Source organism: Trachymyrmex septentrionalis, unplaced genomic scaffold, assembly GCF_001594115.1.
Source record: "Trachymyrmex septentrionalis isolate Tsep2-gDNA-1 unplaced genomic scaffold, Tsep1.0 scaffold20, whole genome shotgun sequence".
NCBI classification, from domain to species: domain Eukaryota; kingdom Metazoa; phylum Arthropoda; class Insecta; order Hymenoptera; family Formicidae; genus Trachymyrmex; species Trachymyrmex septentrionalis.
This window is the reverse complement of record NW_017305180.1, coordinates 4,969,260-4,983,150: the sequence shown is the minus strand read 5'-3', so window position 1 is coordinate 4,983,150 and position 13,891 is coordinate 4,969,260. Positions and strand designations below refer to the sequence as shown.

At 34.8% G+C, this 13,891-nt stretch overlaps 2 protein-coding genes across 10 annotated transcripts in view; one reads left to right on the top strand and one right to left on the bottom strand.

The window, feature by feature from the left end:
* Positions 1-344: 344 nt before the first annotated feature.
* Positions 345-7,079, bottom strand: LOC108747735 (adenylate cyclase type 9). 3 transcript variants are annotated; one of them, XM_018485414.1, is made up of 8 exons: positions 6,644-7,079; positions 5,317-5,606; positions 3,768-5,140; positions 3,318-3,572; positions 2,786-3,234; positions 2,557-2,712; positions 2,285-2,484; positions 345-2,210 (listed from the first exon to the last, which is right to left on the bottom strand). In XM_018485414.1, the coding sequence occupies exons 2-8, from the start codon at positions 5,595-5,597 to the stop codon at positions 473-475; spliced, it is 4,452 nt and encodes a 1,483-aa protein (XP_018340916.1). In that variant the 5' UTR covers positions 5,598-5,606; positions 6,644-7,079; the 3' UTR covers positions 345-472. The 3 variants fall into 3 exon arrangements, with proteins under 3 accessions (XP_018340916.1, XP_018340917.1, XP_018340918.1); XM_018485415.1 differs by lacking the exon at positions 6,644-7,079 and adding an exon at positions 5,840-5,862; XM_018485416.1 differs by lacking the exons at positions 5,317-5,606; positions 6,644-7,079 and having other exon boundaries at positions 3,768-4,550; positions 4,633-4,689.
* A 2,487-nt stretch (positions 7,080-9,566) lies between these two features.
* LOC108747737 (kinectin-like) overlaps positions 9,567-13,891 on the top strand; it is a 16,196-nt gene continuing 11,871 nt past the window's right edge. For 4 of the 7 annotated variants that reach the window (XM_018485418.1, XM_018485423.1, XM_018485420.1 and 1 more), the window contains exons 1-4: positions 9,567-9,643; positions 10,358-10,520; positions 10,776-10,939; positions 13,234-13,416. In XM_018485418.1, coding sequence (XP_018340920.1) covers positions 10,373-10,520; positions 10,776-10,939; positions 13,234-13,416 — 495 coding nt within the window. In that variant the 5' untranslated portion in view covers positions 9,567-9,643; positions 10,358-10,372. Of the gene's footprint in view, positions 9,644-10,357; positions 10,521-10,775; positions 10,940-12,354; positions 12,383-12,939; positions 12,977-13,233; positions 13,417-13,891 lie in introns of those variants that run through there. The other 3 variants (XM_018485422.1, XM_018485421.1, XM_018485424.1) reach the window with 2 other exon arrangements.

Below are 13,891 nucleotides of genomic sequence, written 5' to 3'. Positions count from 1 at the left end.
TCTATAAAAGTCGACTGTTAGATCTGTCCATCATCAATATCTATATATATTTCAGTGTTACGTTTTACGTTAAAAAATGTTTTGAATTTTGAAATGTATATAAATTGAATAATAAAATATTTTAAGTTTTACCATTTCTTAATTCTTTTCTTCGAGATTATATCTAATTTTATTTTCATCAAATATTTATCAAAAAGAAGAAAATTATTTTACGTATTTTGACAAGAAAATGTAAATATTATTGAAGAAAAATATTTTTGTTCCATATGATATTACGTAAATATATAAATAAAATAACTGAAAATAAAAGATAAGGAGATTAATAATTCAATTCAAGATGTTAAATTATGAAAAATATCCAAATGGACAGATAAATCTAAACGTTACGCAATTGCTGCAGGCCGCAAATAGCGTCAATTATCGACATGTAATCATCACGTAGGAAAATACCAGTATAATCGACGCTGAATTTTCAAATGTCGGTCATATTAGCGTTCTTCTTCTTTCCTATCAACAGGAATACATTCATATTATCCTTGCCCTTGACGTACACCTGTCCGCGCGGCTCAAATTCGTATCGTTCCGACAAGATGTTCAGGCAATTGCTGGCTATTTGTATCCTACCAGCGACCCCAGTGGAATCCATTCGCGACGCTATGTTAACCGCGTCGCCCCAAATATCATAATACAACTTGGTAGCGCCGATCACGCCAGCCGTAACATCGCCATAGTTAAAACCGATTCGCAGGATCAGCTTGAAACCCAACAGATCCCGATTGAAGTCGTATATCACTTTGTGCATCGCCACAGCAAAATCCACTAATTGGAACAGATGCGTGTACTCGTGCTCACTCTGCTCCCTCACTTGCGGATTCAAACCGCTCGCAGCCATAAAGGTGCTGCCGATCGTCTTAATCTTTTCAACATTTGCATACTCTGGCCTCTCCAGCAGCTCATCAAAATCGCCTATAAGCTCGTTGAGCACGCGTAAATACTCCTTACCACCTAAATACGACTCATCATACAGTTCGTTAAAGTTAACGATACTGGCAAAGATGATGCCCACGGATTTATGATTCTGCGAGTACTTTGCGGTAGTCTTCAGCTGATCGGCCACGTGCTTGGGTATGATGTTATGTAATAGCCAATCGGCTTGATTCTTCATTGACTGCACGCGCATCTTATCGCGTGCTGCCACCGCATTGCCGTGGAAGCACAATCGGTAACTAATCTCAAACTCGCGATTCAGGAACCAGACTAGCAGTAGTAACAGCACCATATCCAGATATATCTCCGAATTGTACAATCTCTCGTTATATTTGGTATAAGAAATCTCACGAGTTGTAGGCAGCGCTTCTCTTTTATATTTTGCGACTGATGATGATGTTTTCGTCGAAATAGTAGAGGAAAGAAAATCTCTCGTGTCAATTGCAAAGTTCCCATCGTTCAATTCACTTGCAAACAATTTTAAAAAATTCGGCATGCCTAACTGCGAGTTGTTGATATGATTGTTGTCACCGTTGTTATTATTATTATTATTATTATTATTATTATTATTATTATTGAGATTCGCCTGATATGGTGATATGTGACTCAGCACAAGACATATAAATAGTATGCCAGTAAGAGTGACTAGCAGATTTTTCATCCAACAGTTGAGCTGCGTAAAATTGCAGAAGTGGACCAGTCCAACAAAGATCAGGTAACTGTAGTAATACTCAAAGTTGTTGAGGTTTCGGAAGTTGTTGCACGTGAAATTCAGCAAGATGGAAATGATCGGTAAACCAACCAAAACCGCGCCGCACACATGCCACGGATACCACCGAGAGAAAAACTTGAAGATCCTTTGCGTGAACGTTGCGTGAGTCGTGTTCGGATAGAGAAGTTGCCGAATGCAGAGTGACACCGCGATCACTTGAACGGTGATGGCTAGCATAGAGAACATGGTGTAGTAAATCGTCGGTTCACACAGAAGGAACAGCGAGATTGTGATGGCCGTGTAAACCAAGGCTGATATCAAAATGTCGATGTACGTGTTGAATCTCGAGGTGGCCAAGGTAGGCGGGTTATCGCCAATGCCCTCGTTAGCCTTGTGCGCGTTCTCTCGATACTCCTTCTCCATTTCCTTATTCTTGAAAAAGAGAGTAACGCTCGACAATGGCGGTTTAACAAAATATGAACGCTGAGAGCTCACATTATCTTGGACACACCTTCAAATAAAATTTAATTTTTAAAAAGCATCCATCGCGATTTGTAAGGCGTATTGAACAATGATATGTCTCACCTAATTAATTGGAGATCGGATTGCTTCCGTAATTTATGAAAGCATGCACCGAATGTATCAGTTACCATCGGAGGAAATGGATAAGGGGGCATCGATGACGAAGGTTCATGAGTAGAGTTTAATGTTGAACTAGAAGTATAATAGCCACTGACTCTGTGTCCCAATAGATCACCTTGGGTCATGCTATTCATTAGGAACAACTACAAAAAAAAATCGAGATACAGCAAAAATCCAGTGATAAAAGAGATACCAGGAAATTTACAAAAACGTACCTGTTGTTGTATACTACTTCGCCTGCTATTGCTCTTAATACCGGAGTCTTTTCTACTGCAAATGGAAGAAGCGTTACTAATCGGCTCTTGACCAGACAATAAAGGACTAGAAGGTACAGGATTTGGATCCATTTCAACGCTACTGTTTAGAGGGACCTGCGAAGCGATCGTAAATATTAATCATCACAAAATAAGCAACAGTTAGGAAAGAGAGTAAAGAGCTACCAACCCGTCTAAATCCATTGCATTCTTCAAACATCTGAAGATCGGGTTTTGCTCGTTCCATAGCGATATTTCTTCCCTCTTCTATCTCTAGAGGTGCCATTTCTTCGGTTGTTCGTTGTCTCTGCAAATATCTCCACGGTTTATTTCGCACTTTCCTTTTGCCATAACTAGCGGTAGACGTTGGACTCTTGTTCAAATCTTCTTTTTCGTCCATGATGTCACCACCGTTTTCGGAATCCAAGATACTGGGCAAGGAATTAGCCTTCATTCTGTAATTGCTGGCATTCGTGACCATATGGAGATAATGATGTCGCGGCTTAGCCTGATTGTTGCACGACGACAGACGATTTCGCGATTGCAATAGTGGCGAAATACTCTTGGGTGATGTGACGTTCGTGATAAATTGATTCACAAAGTCCGATTTACGTGCTCTGATAAAGTAAGTTTTAACACCTAAAACAGATTAAAAGTTCACATGTATACAATTTAAGTCTTTATTCCTTTCTTCTCTTTTCTTTTTTCTTCACATCACTTACCATTGACTATTTCTCCAATCTCTGTAATGTATTGATCCCCCAAAAATCTCAAAGTGTTTTCACTCAGATGTACACGACCGGGCTTTCCTGTGCTCTCCAGCTTATTTGCTAAGGTTACGTCATTCGACCAAACGTCGAATTTGAATCTCTTTGTGCCTACGATTCCACAAAGTACTGTGCCCGTGTGCACACCCACTCTCATGTTTACGCCCTCGCGTCTTTCGATGTCAAATTGTTTAATCGCTTCGATCATGGCTATTAAAATAAAATTTATAATAAAGTCTGTTCTTTTTAAATGAACTTTTTGCGTCGTTCACTTTTTTTCTTTTTTTTTCTCCAACATGGAAAGAAAAAGAGAAAAACTGAACATGTAAGAAATTCAGCTGAAAAGAGCAGGCTTGTAATTTTACAATGAGATCAAAATATTGCATATAATAATATTCTGCCTACCTAATCCCATTTCTATGCAACATTTTGCATGATCGGATCTCGGTTCTGGACATCCGCTTACGCAATAATAACAGTCGCCCAACGTGGAAATTTTTTCGCAACCGTGGTGTTCACAGAGATCATCAAAACGTTCGAACAAATCGTTTAAGATGCCTACTAATTGCTCCGCGGTTTTGTTTGAGCTCATCCTAGTAAATCCGACAATGTCGGCGAATAGAATACTGACATCCTCCATTGAATGCATATTGAATGGACGAAACAACGAACGAATGTCCGTATTATTAGATGGTATCGAGCCCTTTTTTAAAGAGTCCTCTCGCTCTCTCTCGCGCTCGCTCTCCTCCATAAGCCAATCCGCAACCTTTGGCGGCATAACAGAGTGTATCATTTTCTCCTTCAGTTGCTTTTCCATTTCTAACTGTCGGCGGACCAACAAGGATTGGCCGACCTTCATAAACGTACCGCGCATTCTCACAAAAGTCATTATTAAAATATGCACTCCTATCAAATGAATACAAATCTGCATCAAGATCCTTATTGCGAGATTCGTAGAGAAATCAATATCATCGATAAATAAGTTATTGTTAACGTAATTATCTACAGGCGATAAATTTACGGTGGAATTAGTAATCGTCATCACGGTTGGGATGCTAGAATTTAATCTCGTTAAGACATCCGTGTCGCTTAGGGCATCATATAAATGTTGAGCCACCTTTTCTGAGTATCTCGGTTCCGCTGTATCTCTGGCTTCACGCAATCTCGACATCGCCTCTGTACTAATTGCTGTAGTAAAATCACTAAAATTACGTATCACATTCTGTAGACCAGCAACACTTAGAGGATTTAGAGACGAGTGTGTAAGTACCAACGTTCTCCCTTCCTCTTCTGTCATCGTATTGTTAATTCCTGAAGTATTATTTTGTACAATTCGTTCACTCGTGTAAAATCTGTGTCGCGCGTCCTTCGAGCCATACAAATAGGCAGTCAGGAATTCAAACATGAAGGAGTACAGTGTGGATATTCCTACGCAGGCATAGAGCGGCATCGGCAGCACTGTATAAATGACTAATAAGATCTCGGAGCATAAGGCGAAGTGTCCGACCAGAGTCAGTCCATCCACGTAAGGTGGTACTAAGGCAAGGAAGAGTAAAGACAGGAAACAGAGCGTTGTTGCAACTCCCAAGGAAATTGGTAGTACATAGCATTTGTAATAGTCTGTATGCGTTAAATAAAGGACTGCCGAAACCATAATGCCAACAATACCGAAAACACCTGCTATCACTGCCCACGTTGATGTATTATTTCCTAATCCAATTATCACAAAATATGTCAACCATGATAAAGACACTAGCAAGATATATGTGAGAGCGTACCTATAAAAAATAATGATTAATCAGAAATGTTCGAATTATATTTTTCATTAGTTTATTAGTTATTTTTAATTAATCATTAATAAAAAAATTAATGATTGGTTCAATAATAATATTTCCAATCATGTATATATAATAATATATATTTTGTATGTTATATAGATTGTATTAATACAAACCGAAATCTTAATCTAATTTGAGGAAAGGCACTTCTCTTAAACTGTTCCTCAAGGATTTCCGAATCAAATTTGGGATTCCACCAGGACCGTGGTGCTGCTCGTTCGAATGGCACGGGTAAACTGATACCGCAGCATCCCAATCGCTGGTTACTATGCGCCAGATATGTTTGTACATATGGTGCCAGAGATATATGAATCTCATCCTCGGCATCTTCGCTATCGTCCTTTGCTCGGGTAAAGCTGACAGACGAGCCACGTTTCCGATTCAATTGAGGAGTCATATTGACAATCTGATAGGATTAAAAAAATTTTAATTCAGAAATATAACATTAAAGTAATGAAAAAAGGCGAATAAATTATATATATCATACAGAAATATAAAGAATGTTCAAAATATTTAATAACTCTAAAATAACTTCATTTAAATAAACTTTAACTTAATTAATGTACACACACACACACACACATATATATATATATAAAATATATATAGTTTAGTTTGAGAAAACAATTTATATATTACAAAAATAATTATTAGACTTGTACAATGAATCTAGAGGCCTGTTCTTTTTAGCTGAACTTTTGCACCAGTTCATCTTTCTTCCTCTTCTTTCCTCCTAGAGAAAAAAGAAAGAAAGATGAACAGACTATTACAACTGCACAAGTTCAGCTAAAAAGAACAGGCTTTATATATGTCTTGTATATTTTGCAAAATCTACATGTCTATGAATTAAATAAAACATAAATGCTATATATATATATATCCATATCCAATTATCCTATTGAGTATCATCTATAAATATAATGCAGCTTGAACTATTGACATATGTGTTATCATTCTGTTGCAACTACAATAAGCAGCTGCTACTAATAATACCACGCATAATGTTATTTAATGAATGCCACCAGAAAGACTCACAATTCTCTGATTCACATGCTTTTTTGTTCATTTTAGCTACGTTATCCGACAAGAAGCGTACAATATTTAAATTAAAATTAAATTTGTCATAAACAAGACAAACAATTTAAATTACCTAAAAGAATACATTCAATTACATTCTGGAGCTTTTCAAAAATAATTGTACGAGAAAAATGAGTACTTTCTTTTCACTTCGTAAGATACAATTTACACTTAACAAATGTACTGATGACAATCGCGAAGCGTTTCGCGCCAAGTACTTGTCGCGAAGTTCCTCGTATTGCGTGTGCTCGCGTTGGACCCGACGTGTCGGATTGTCAGCTTCAGTTCAACGTAAACTCACTGCCTTATGACGCGAGTTACGCGCGCGAGTCTTGAAGGAAAGTGACAGTACGACGAGAGACTTACCGCCAGTTGATTCACGTCAGTCAGGGGCGAAGACGCCGAAGAGTTTGAGAAGTCATCTTCCTCGCTGATATCGGAGGTGCTTGTAATCAGCTAGTGTCGCAGGACGCCATTTTTTTCGCGGCTCTTCATCAGCGGCACCGTTGCGGGAGGGATGCGCGGGCAGGCCTTGGTGAAACAAACGTTGAAGGACACACGATGGGCGGATTATCGTGGATAATGTAAAAAACCAAAGGGGAGAAGAAGGTAGCGAAAAAATCACGGGTTCTCGTCGCTGCCGAGATGTTCTCCGCTACAACGTTCCGTAGCCATCTTGAATCTGTCAGCGGGGACGACGGCTGATCGCTGTCATCGCTGATGGAGTGAGTAAACAGCGCCTATGCTCCTCCCCCACAGAAATCGTACGTCAAACGGAGAACTATCATTGAACTGCTGACGGAGAGAGATTCTAAACTTCGTAAAAAGAAAAAAAAAGGAGAGAGAAAAATGACGGTCTAGTGGTAACATAGGAACTTTTCATCGGAAACCTCCCTCCCTCTCTCTCTCGTTTCTGGGCGGTTTCTATTTGACAGCGCAGCCAATCGCAGACGATAATTCCCCGAGGAACTATCCGCATTGGTTACTAACAAGAATGGAGCCTCGATCGAGGAGACGGCTTTTTTAATATGAAAAATGCACGGAAATCAATAATTATTTGCATCTTGGCCGACACAATGATTTTTTAAAATAATTTTCTCAGAAAATCATTTGTATTTTGTATGAAGCAATTTTTATTATAGAATAGTTTTAACTAATTAATTTATTTTTAAGTAACTAATTTAATTAAACTTATAATTAATATAATTTAAGTGACTACATAAAGTTGATACAGAAAATAAATAAAGAATTGCATGAAAAGTCATTTGGATAATTTAAATTAAATATTTTTAATTAACTAGTGAACATATTTGGCTAAAATGCTAATTTCTATGAATTACTTTTAATCTAATTTAGTCTTTTTCTTTTTTTTTAATTCTAACAATCAGACAAAAATAAAGAGTAAATTTAATCAAGATTAAAGTTAATTTACATTTGTAGAAATAAAGATATACATTTCATTTAGTGACACAAAGTCAATACAAATATTATTCTATATATCTTTTGATATTCAATGAGTAACAAAGATAGATCGATATTTATGTCAACTTGTGTCAAATGGGAAAGTATCCCTTTTTTTTTCTACAAATGTAAGTTAACTGTAATCTTGATTTAATTTATTCTTTACATTTTTCTAATTACTAAAAAAAAAAACGAAAAAAACGTATCTATTGTTTTATCTAGTCTTAAAGATATAGCTACATACTAACGTTATCAATTATAGAAAGTTGTTTAATATTATCACATTCACAGTAATTTACAATATACTATTAAACTTAAAAAATGCATAACGCTCGTAAAAGATAACATTTATGCTGTATAAATATAATTAATATAAGTAATAATAACTGTATGAATATAATTAGATAATATAAGTAATAATCATTTAAAATAATAAACGTGTACGCATAATTTGGTATGATTCAAATAATATATTTTATTAAGATATTAATAACTTAATTATGTTTTATTACATTTTATATATATTTTATTAAATTAATCAACACATCTCTCGCATTTAATTATCTCTTTTGTGAACAAGAGTTTCACAATTTTATTTAATCAGAGTTAGCACGCGTATCCGCGAGATTGCTCGCGAACTCGATTGATCAACAATTGTCATCGAATTCCCAATTGGCATAAAGAATAATCGCGCTTTCGCGCTCACGTTGGTCGTCGTTGTATTTAGTTATATCACCAACGAGATACTAAATATTAAAGACTGTCAATCCTGGGTAAATTTTCAGTGGTATAAAAAGAGTCTGAAGATAATTGAAGAATGCCGACATTATCGACAATTGATATAAATTGATTTTCGTCAGTGTTTGTATTCTTATCAGAGTATCTGGTAAATCTTTCAGATGTGCGGCATCGATGTATACAAACAATATTTTTGCTGTTTGCTAACTGAATTATTACCTAGCTTCGTATTGATCAGCCGTTATCGCACCAACGAGATATTATTAAAGGCCGACATCCTTACGGGAGCTGGCGTTCTTGTGAATATTAAAGTAATTAAGAGTTAAAAACTGAAAATATTGTACTAATTTTATGATTTATTAGTTTAGTAGATGTATTTATGCATTTAAAATTCAATAATACTCGATTTTTCTTTAAAATTATAATTTTAATGTTGTCAAAGTTTGGTTATCAACAGAGATGATAACTACAGAGAAAAAAAATTGTAATTTTTTTGCAATATATAGAATATTATAGCTTTACAAATATGCATATTTATTTATGGACCATTTATGTAATAAAAAATTATGAATTTAATAATGTATGAACCAAATATTTATATTAATAGTAGCAAATTTATATCAATTGTCGATAATGTCAGCGTTCTTTAATTACCTCCGGGCCTTTGGGGCCCTTTTTATACCGCCGAAAATTTATCCGAAAGGGTTGACGGTCTTTAATAGTATCTCATCGGTGGTTATCGTTGTTACCGATCCGATCGCACGTAGATAATCGAGAACCCGTCAATCGGCAGACGACCAGACGAGCAACGTGACGGACGCGACGCGACCGGCCGTTGTCCGTCCTGCATACGTGGCAGCGACCGAACGCCAATCGGAAGCGCCAGCGAGCGATAGGCGTGGCTTGCGGCGCCTAGTACAGTTCGCTCCACGTCCGGCCGCCATAGTGCTTCAGGGAATCAAGTCGCGTGCGTGTGATTCTTGGCTCCGTCGCGCTCGTCGTCTCTCTCTTTCTTATACTCGATCACTCTGGCCGTCTCGCCTACGCCGACACTCAGCCGTGCCGTCCGCAGCGAGGAGCACGTCGGTCTGCGACAATCATCGCCCGACCATTCGCAGTGTCCGTCGTAGCATCGCGTCTTGGAATCTACGGGAATAAACACCTTAGGTAAGTGGTCGGCGTCGGCGCGCGTGCGAGATTCTCGCCGGGGGAGAGACGAGAAGCACAGTGGTAACGGCGTGCCGGTCGCACCGTAACACTGTTAAACGTGCCGACGCAACACCGAATTCGCCGGTCAATCCCCGTGATGTGTCGATGACCCGCGGCCCCATAATCCATATGCCGCTCCTCCGAGTCAGCCGCGATATCGCACAGCTCCGATTCATTCCGCACATTCACTGTGATTCCTCCTTTGATTTCATCCCCGCTTTCGCTCGACCTGCACACGTATACACGTCCCACCGTTATCTGAGATGCCCCACTGGGATTCCTCAAGGACAAATTTGCCAGTGTCCTCGCAACCGTTCTGCTTTTTGTTTTCCACTAAGCTAATTTAACATGAAATATTAAGTTCTCGCGATTCCTGAATTTTCTCCCGAAATCCCTTCTGGAATGAATTTCTTATATTCCTCTTATCTATCGTAGCTGGGCGGAAGAGCCGTTTTCCATAAATATATGTAGATAGGATTCTTTATCAACCTAATGATTCATATGAATACTTAAAAAGCTAGTGGTAGATTCAAAGGACAAACAACTACCTATGTGTCCGAATTGACACTGATATGAAAATATTATGAAAGAATTTTTTTTTTATAATCTACGTCACAACTGATGACATTTTATCTTCTATGACGTACTGACACTTAGATAATTTTCTTACAGATAAAACGACCAAAGATGGATGTTCAGACAGGACTAGTATATGTCGGCATTGTTGTCCTCTCCGCTGCAGCCATCGCCTTCATTTCGATGTTCGGTATCAGAGAGAAATCTTACGAAGAAGCAATCGCCGAACAGAGGAAGCTTCCTGATGATCTGTTGTTTAGTACGTTAATTTGTGCGATATTGCCTGTAAAGTCAAATTTTTACTTTAATCTATGATGTAATTTGTAATATAATTATTTTGATGATGTATAAAATCATTTGGTACAGAATATAAATTGGAAATGCCTAATATGTGTGTAAATAGAAAATAAGTAAAATTTTGATATAAGTTAAAATGAGATATTAAATGTGTTAAGAAAAATATTCTTGTATGTTACAGTACTCTTTAATAGATTTTTTGTTATTCTGCTTACAGGTAAAAAGGATAAAAATAAAGAAAAGAAGCACAAGAATAAAGCAGGAAAGAAGGTGAAAGAGAAGAAAGAAGAAAAGGATGATAAGGAGGACAAAGATGAAAGATCTGATCATGTACAGTTTGAAGAAACTCCCCAAATATTGCCTTCTGAGCCTCCAGTACAGGTAAACTTAGATTTATTGATTTATTTTTATTATTTATTAAAAAAACTACAATTATTCTATAAGAATTGGGTAAGATATAGTAATGGATTGTATAAACTCTTTAATTTAATATACAATAAAAGAGTATAAGATACTTTTATTACTGGATAGATATATATGTCTTTATTTATTCAACTGTTAGAGAATTAGAAAGTAGGAAAACAAGTGCCAATCAAGCACTCCAATAAGTATATTTTCTATGGGTTCTTTCTATCGCAATTGTCTTCAATCTTCAAATATTCACAATATAGAACGATGAGACAAAAGAAGAAAGCGATAGTGCTTAGCAATTTTCTAACATGAAACAGAGAAGCACGATCATGCGTTTGCACCTATATTCTGTATTCTTTTAATGATGTGTTGGTATCGTTACATTTATCGTTACGCAACTTTTTTTCGGGTGAAAAAACTGCACAACGATAAATGTAACGATATGTCATTAAGAGATATATAATACGGATCCTGGTCTTTCGATTAATATTTATATGCTTTTCATACTATCACTTACACAAACACATCATAATCATGATTGCCTGCCTTAAAATAAAAGTATGAGCTGTGCATAAAGCTGTTTTTGAAATATTTAAGATTTGAACGTTTTGTTTTCATGCATGAAATACAATAACCTAGATGACATACAATATGGCACCATTACATCTACCCAGCAAAGAAAAAGAGATTTATAAACAGGAAGCATGCTATTTTTATTCTATTGTCATATAATTCACGAGGCATGAACATAGAATTGTTATAATTATTATTTATTTTAACAGTTATTATTTCATAATGTATTCTATAATCATTTTTCTGGATACGTAATAAAATAATTTATATTATAGTTATTAATTATATAAGTGTATATATTAATTAAATAAATTATAATTAAAGTTTTATATATATATTTTATATCATATTTATATGTTATTTATAAACATTTTATTTTTTTAAATTATTTTTAGCACTCGTAAATTATAAGTTCTTTATTAGCATTATATAATAATGGGCATTGCAAATCAAATAACTTACAGCAAACAAATCCTTAAATTGAACATATATTTTCAATGATACGTAAATAAATTTTGTTTCTCATTTATGGTGATTTACCTACAACGTGAGAAGATTTTAAGAAAATTTATATTTTATACTTGACTGCTCTGTATTTTTTCTATTTAGAGAAAATCGTAATTTGATAAAACTGTCAGTTTTAACGTTTCAGATACTCTGAAGTCACTTCTTGATTGTGTACTACTTTCATTTGTTAATTTTCTTTAACCACAATTTATAACTTTATTTTGTAAAATATCTTTGTAGTAGAATTAGTATTTTATCTTTTATAGTATTATTCTAAATAAAAATTGGAATTTATTACACCTTAATTTTATATAATGTACAAATGATGTCTTGGTAAGTTATAGAAAGATTAAATCTTCAATTAAGTAATAGATTATATCAAACTACAAGGAAAAAATTACTGGTTTTATAAATAAGAACACACACACACAACACACACACACACACACACACACACATTATTTGGAAAGAATTAACACATACACAGGTGGACAGAGATATTATACAAATATGTCCTTTTTTAAGAATGTGATTTTGATTTAAAAGTTGCTACTTGATTATGTCTTGCATACATGTCCCATTGATAAGTAATTCTGCAAGTTCAAGATTATTTCCTAAAAATAACTTCATCATACATATGCAGCAGTATTTTAATGATATTGCTTCAGTCTTAACTACCTTATCACTTAGATTAGGAGAACCAAACACAAGAAAATGTTACTAAATGTAGAATTGGATATTTTCTATAAATCTTTTACTAATTTTAGTTATGTACAAAACATAATATTAAAAAAAAGTTTTTTTAGTAAATTTTCAATTTTAATCTTTATAAAAGAAATACTGGGAAAGAGATAGTATTAACTGCGATATAATAAATTTATAAATTTCAGGTTTATGTGCTCAACAAGAAGACAAAATAAATATAAGGTGAAAAGCAGTTTAATTGTCAACAAAATAACTTATTAAATATTATATTGTTTTATAAAGATGTTAAGATAATTTGACGTTATTTAAATTATATTTTATTATATGAAATATTATGATATATGTATAATATGATTTATATATGTGCCCATTATTATATAATGTAATATGGATTTTCGAGCATGCTGCTTGATATTTCTTGATACTGCCTTCTTGATCAAATATCATGGGAACATCATACATTTGCATTAAACTCTTAGGAGAGTAACAAAGGCAATAAGAAGAAAGGAAAACTTGAAAAGATAAAACCCATCCTCGTAAATAAAGATGAGCCATCAGTCATTGTGACTGAATTAAATTCCTCGCAACCTCCCTTGGCAGAGGCTAACCATTTTGATGTTATTCATCCAAAGGATGACCTTGAACTTGTACGGAGTCAAAGTGTGAGTGATTGCCATTTGCGAATGTTATATATTACTTGCATAGATATTTTTTGCACAGTCTTTCTATTTTTTATATTAAATTTGAATGTAATATTAAGCAAAGTAGTTTTTTTCGAAATATTGATTGAAATATTTTTTTAAGATTGTTGCCATATCTGCCATTATACTGCAAACAAAATAAATTTCTTTCACTGCTTAATTTCTTTTATTTTTATTAATTGGGAAAATTACACGTGCATGAAAAAATACACATATTTATTAAACATTCATCCAATGTATTCTCTACTAACAGCAATCATTAATTTATGAAATATTAATACGCAAGTAAAGATTAGAATATTGAGGTAACATGATCTTTACATTGCCAAAGATTTTAATTAATATGGATACTAATATTTTATGTGAATTCTATCTTTTTTATTTAATTATTTTACTTGATTTTAACATGATATTATAATAACATTTCTATTATAAT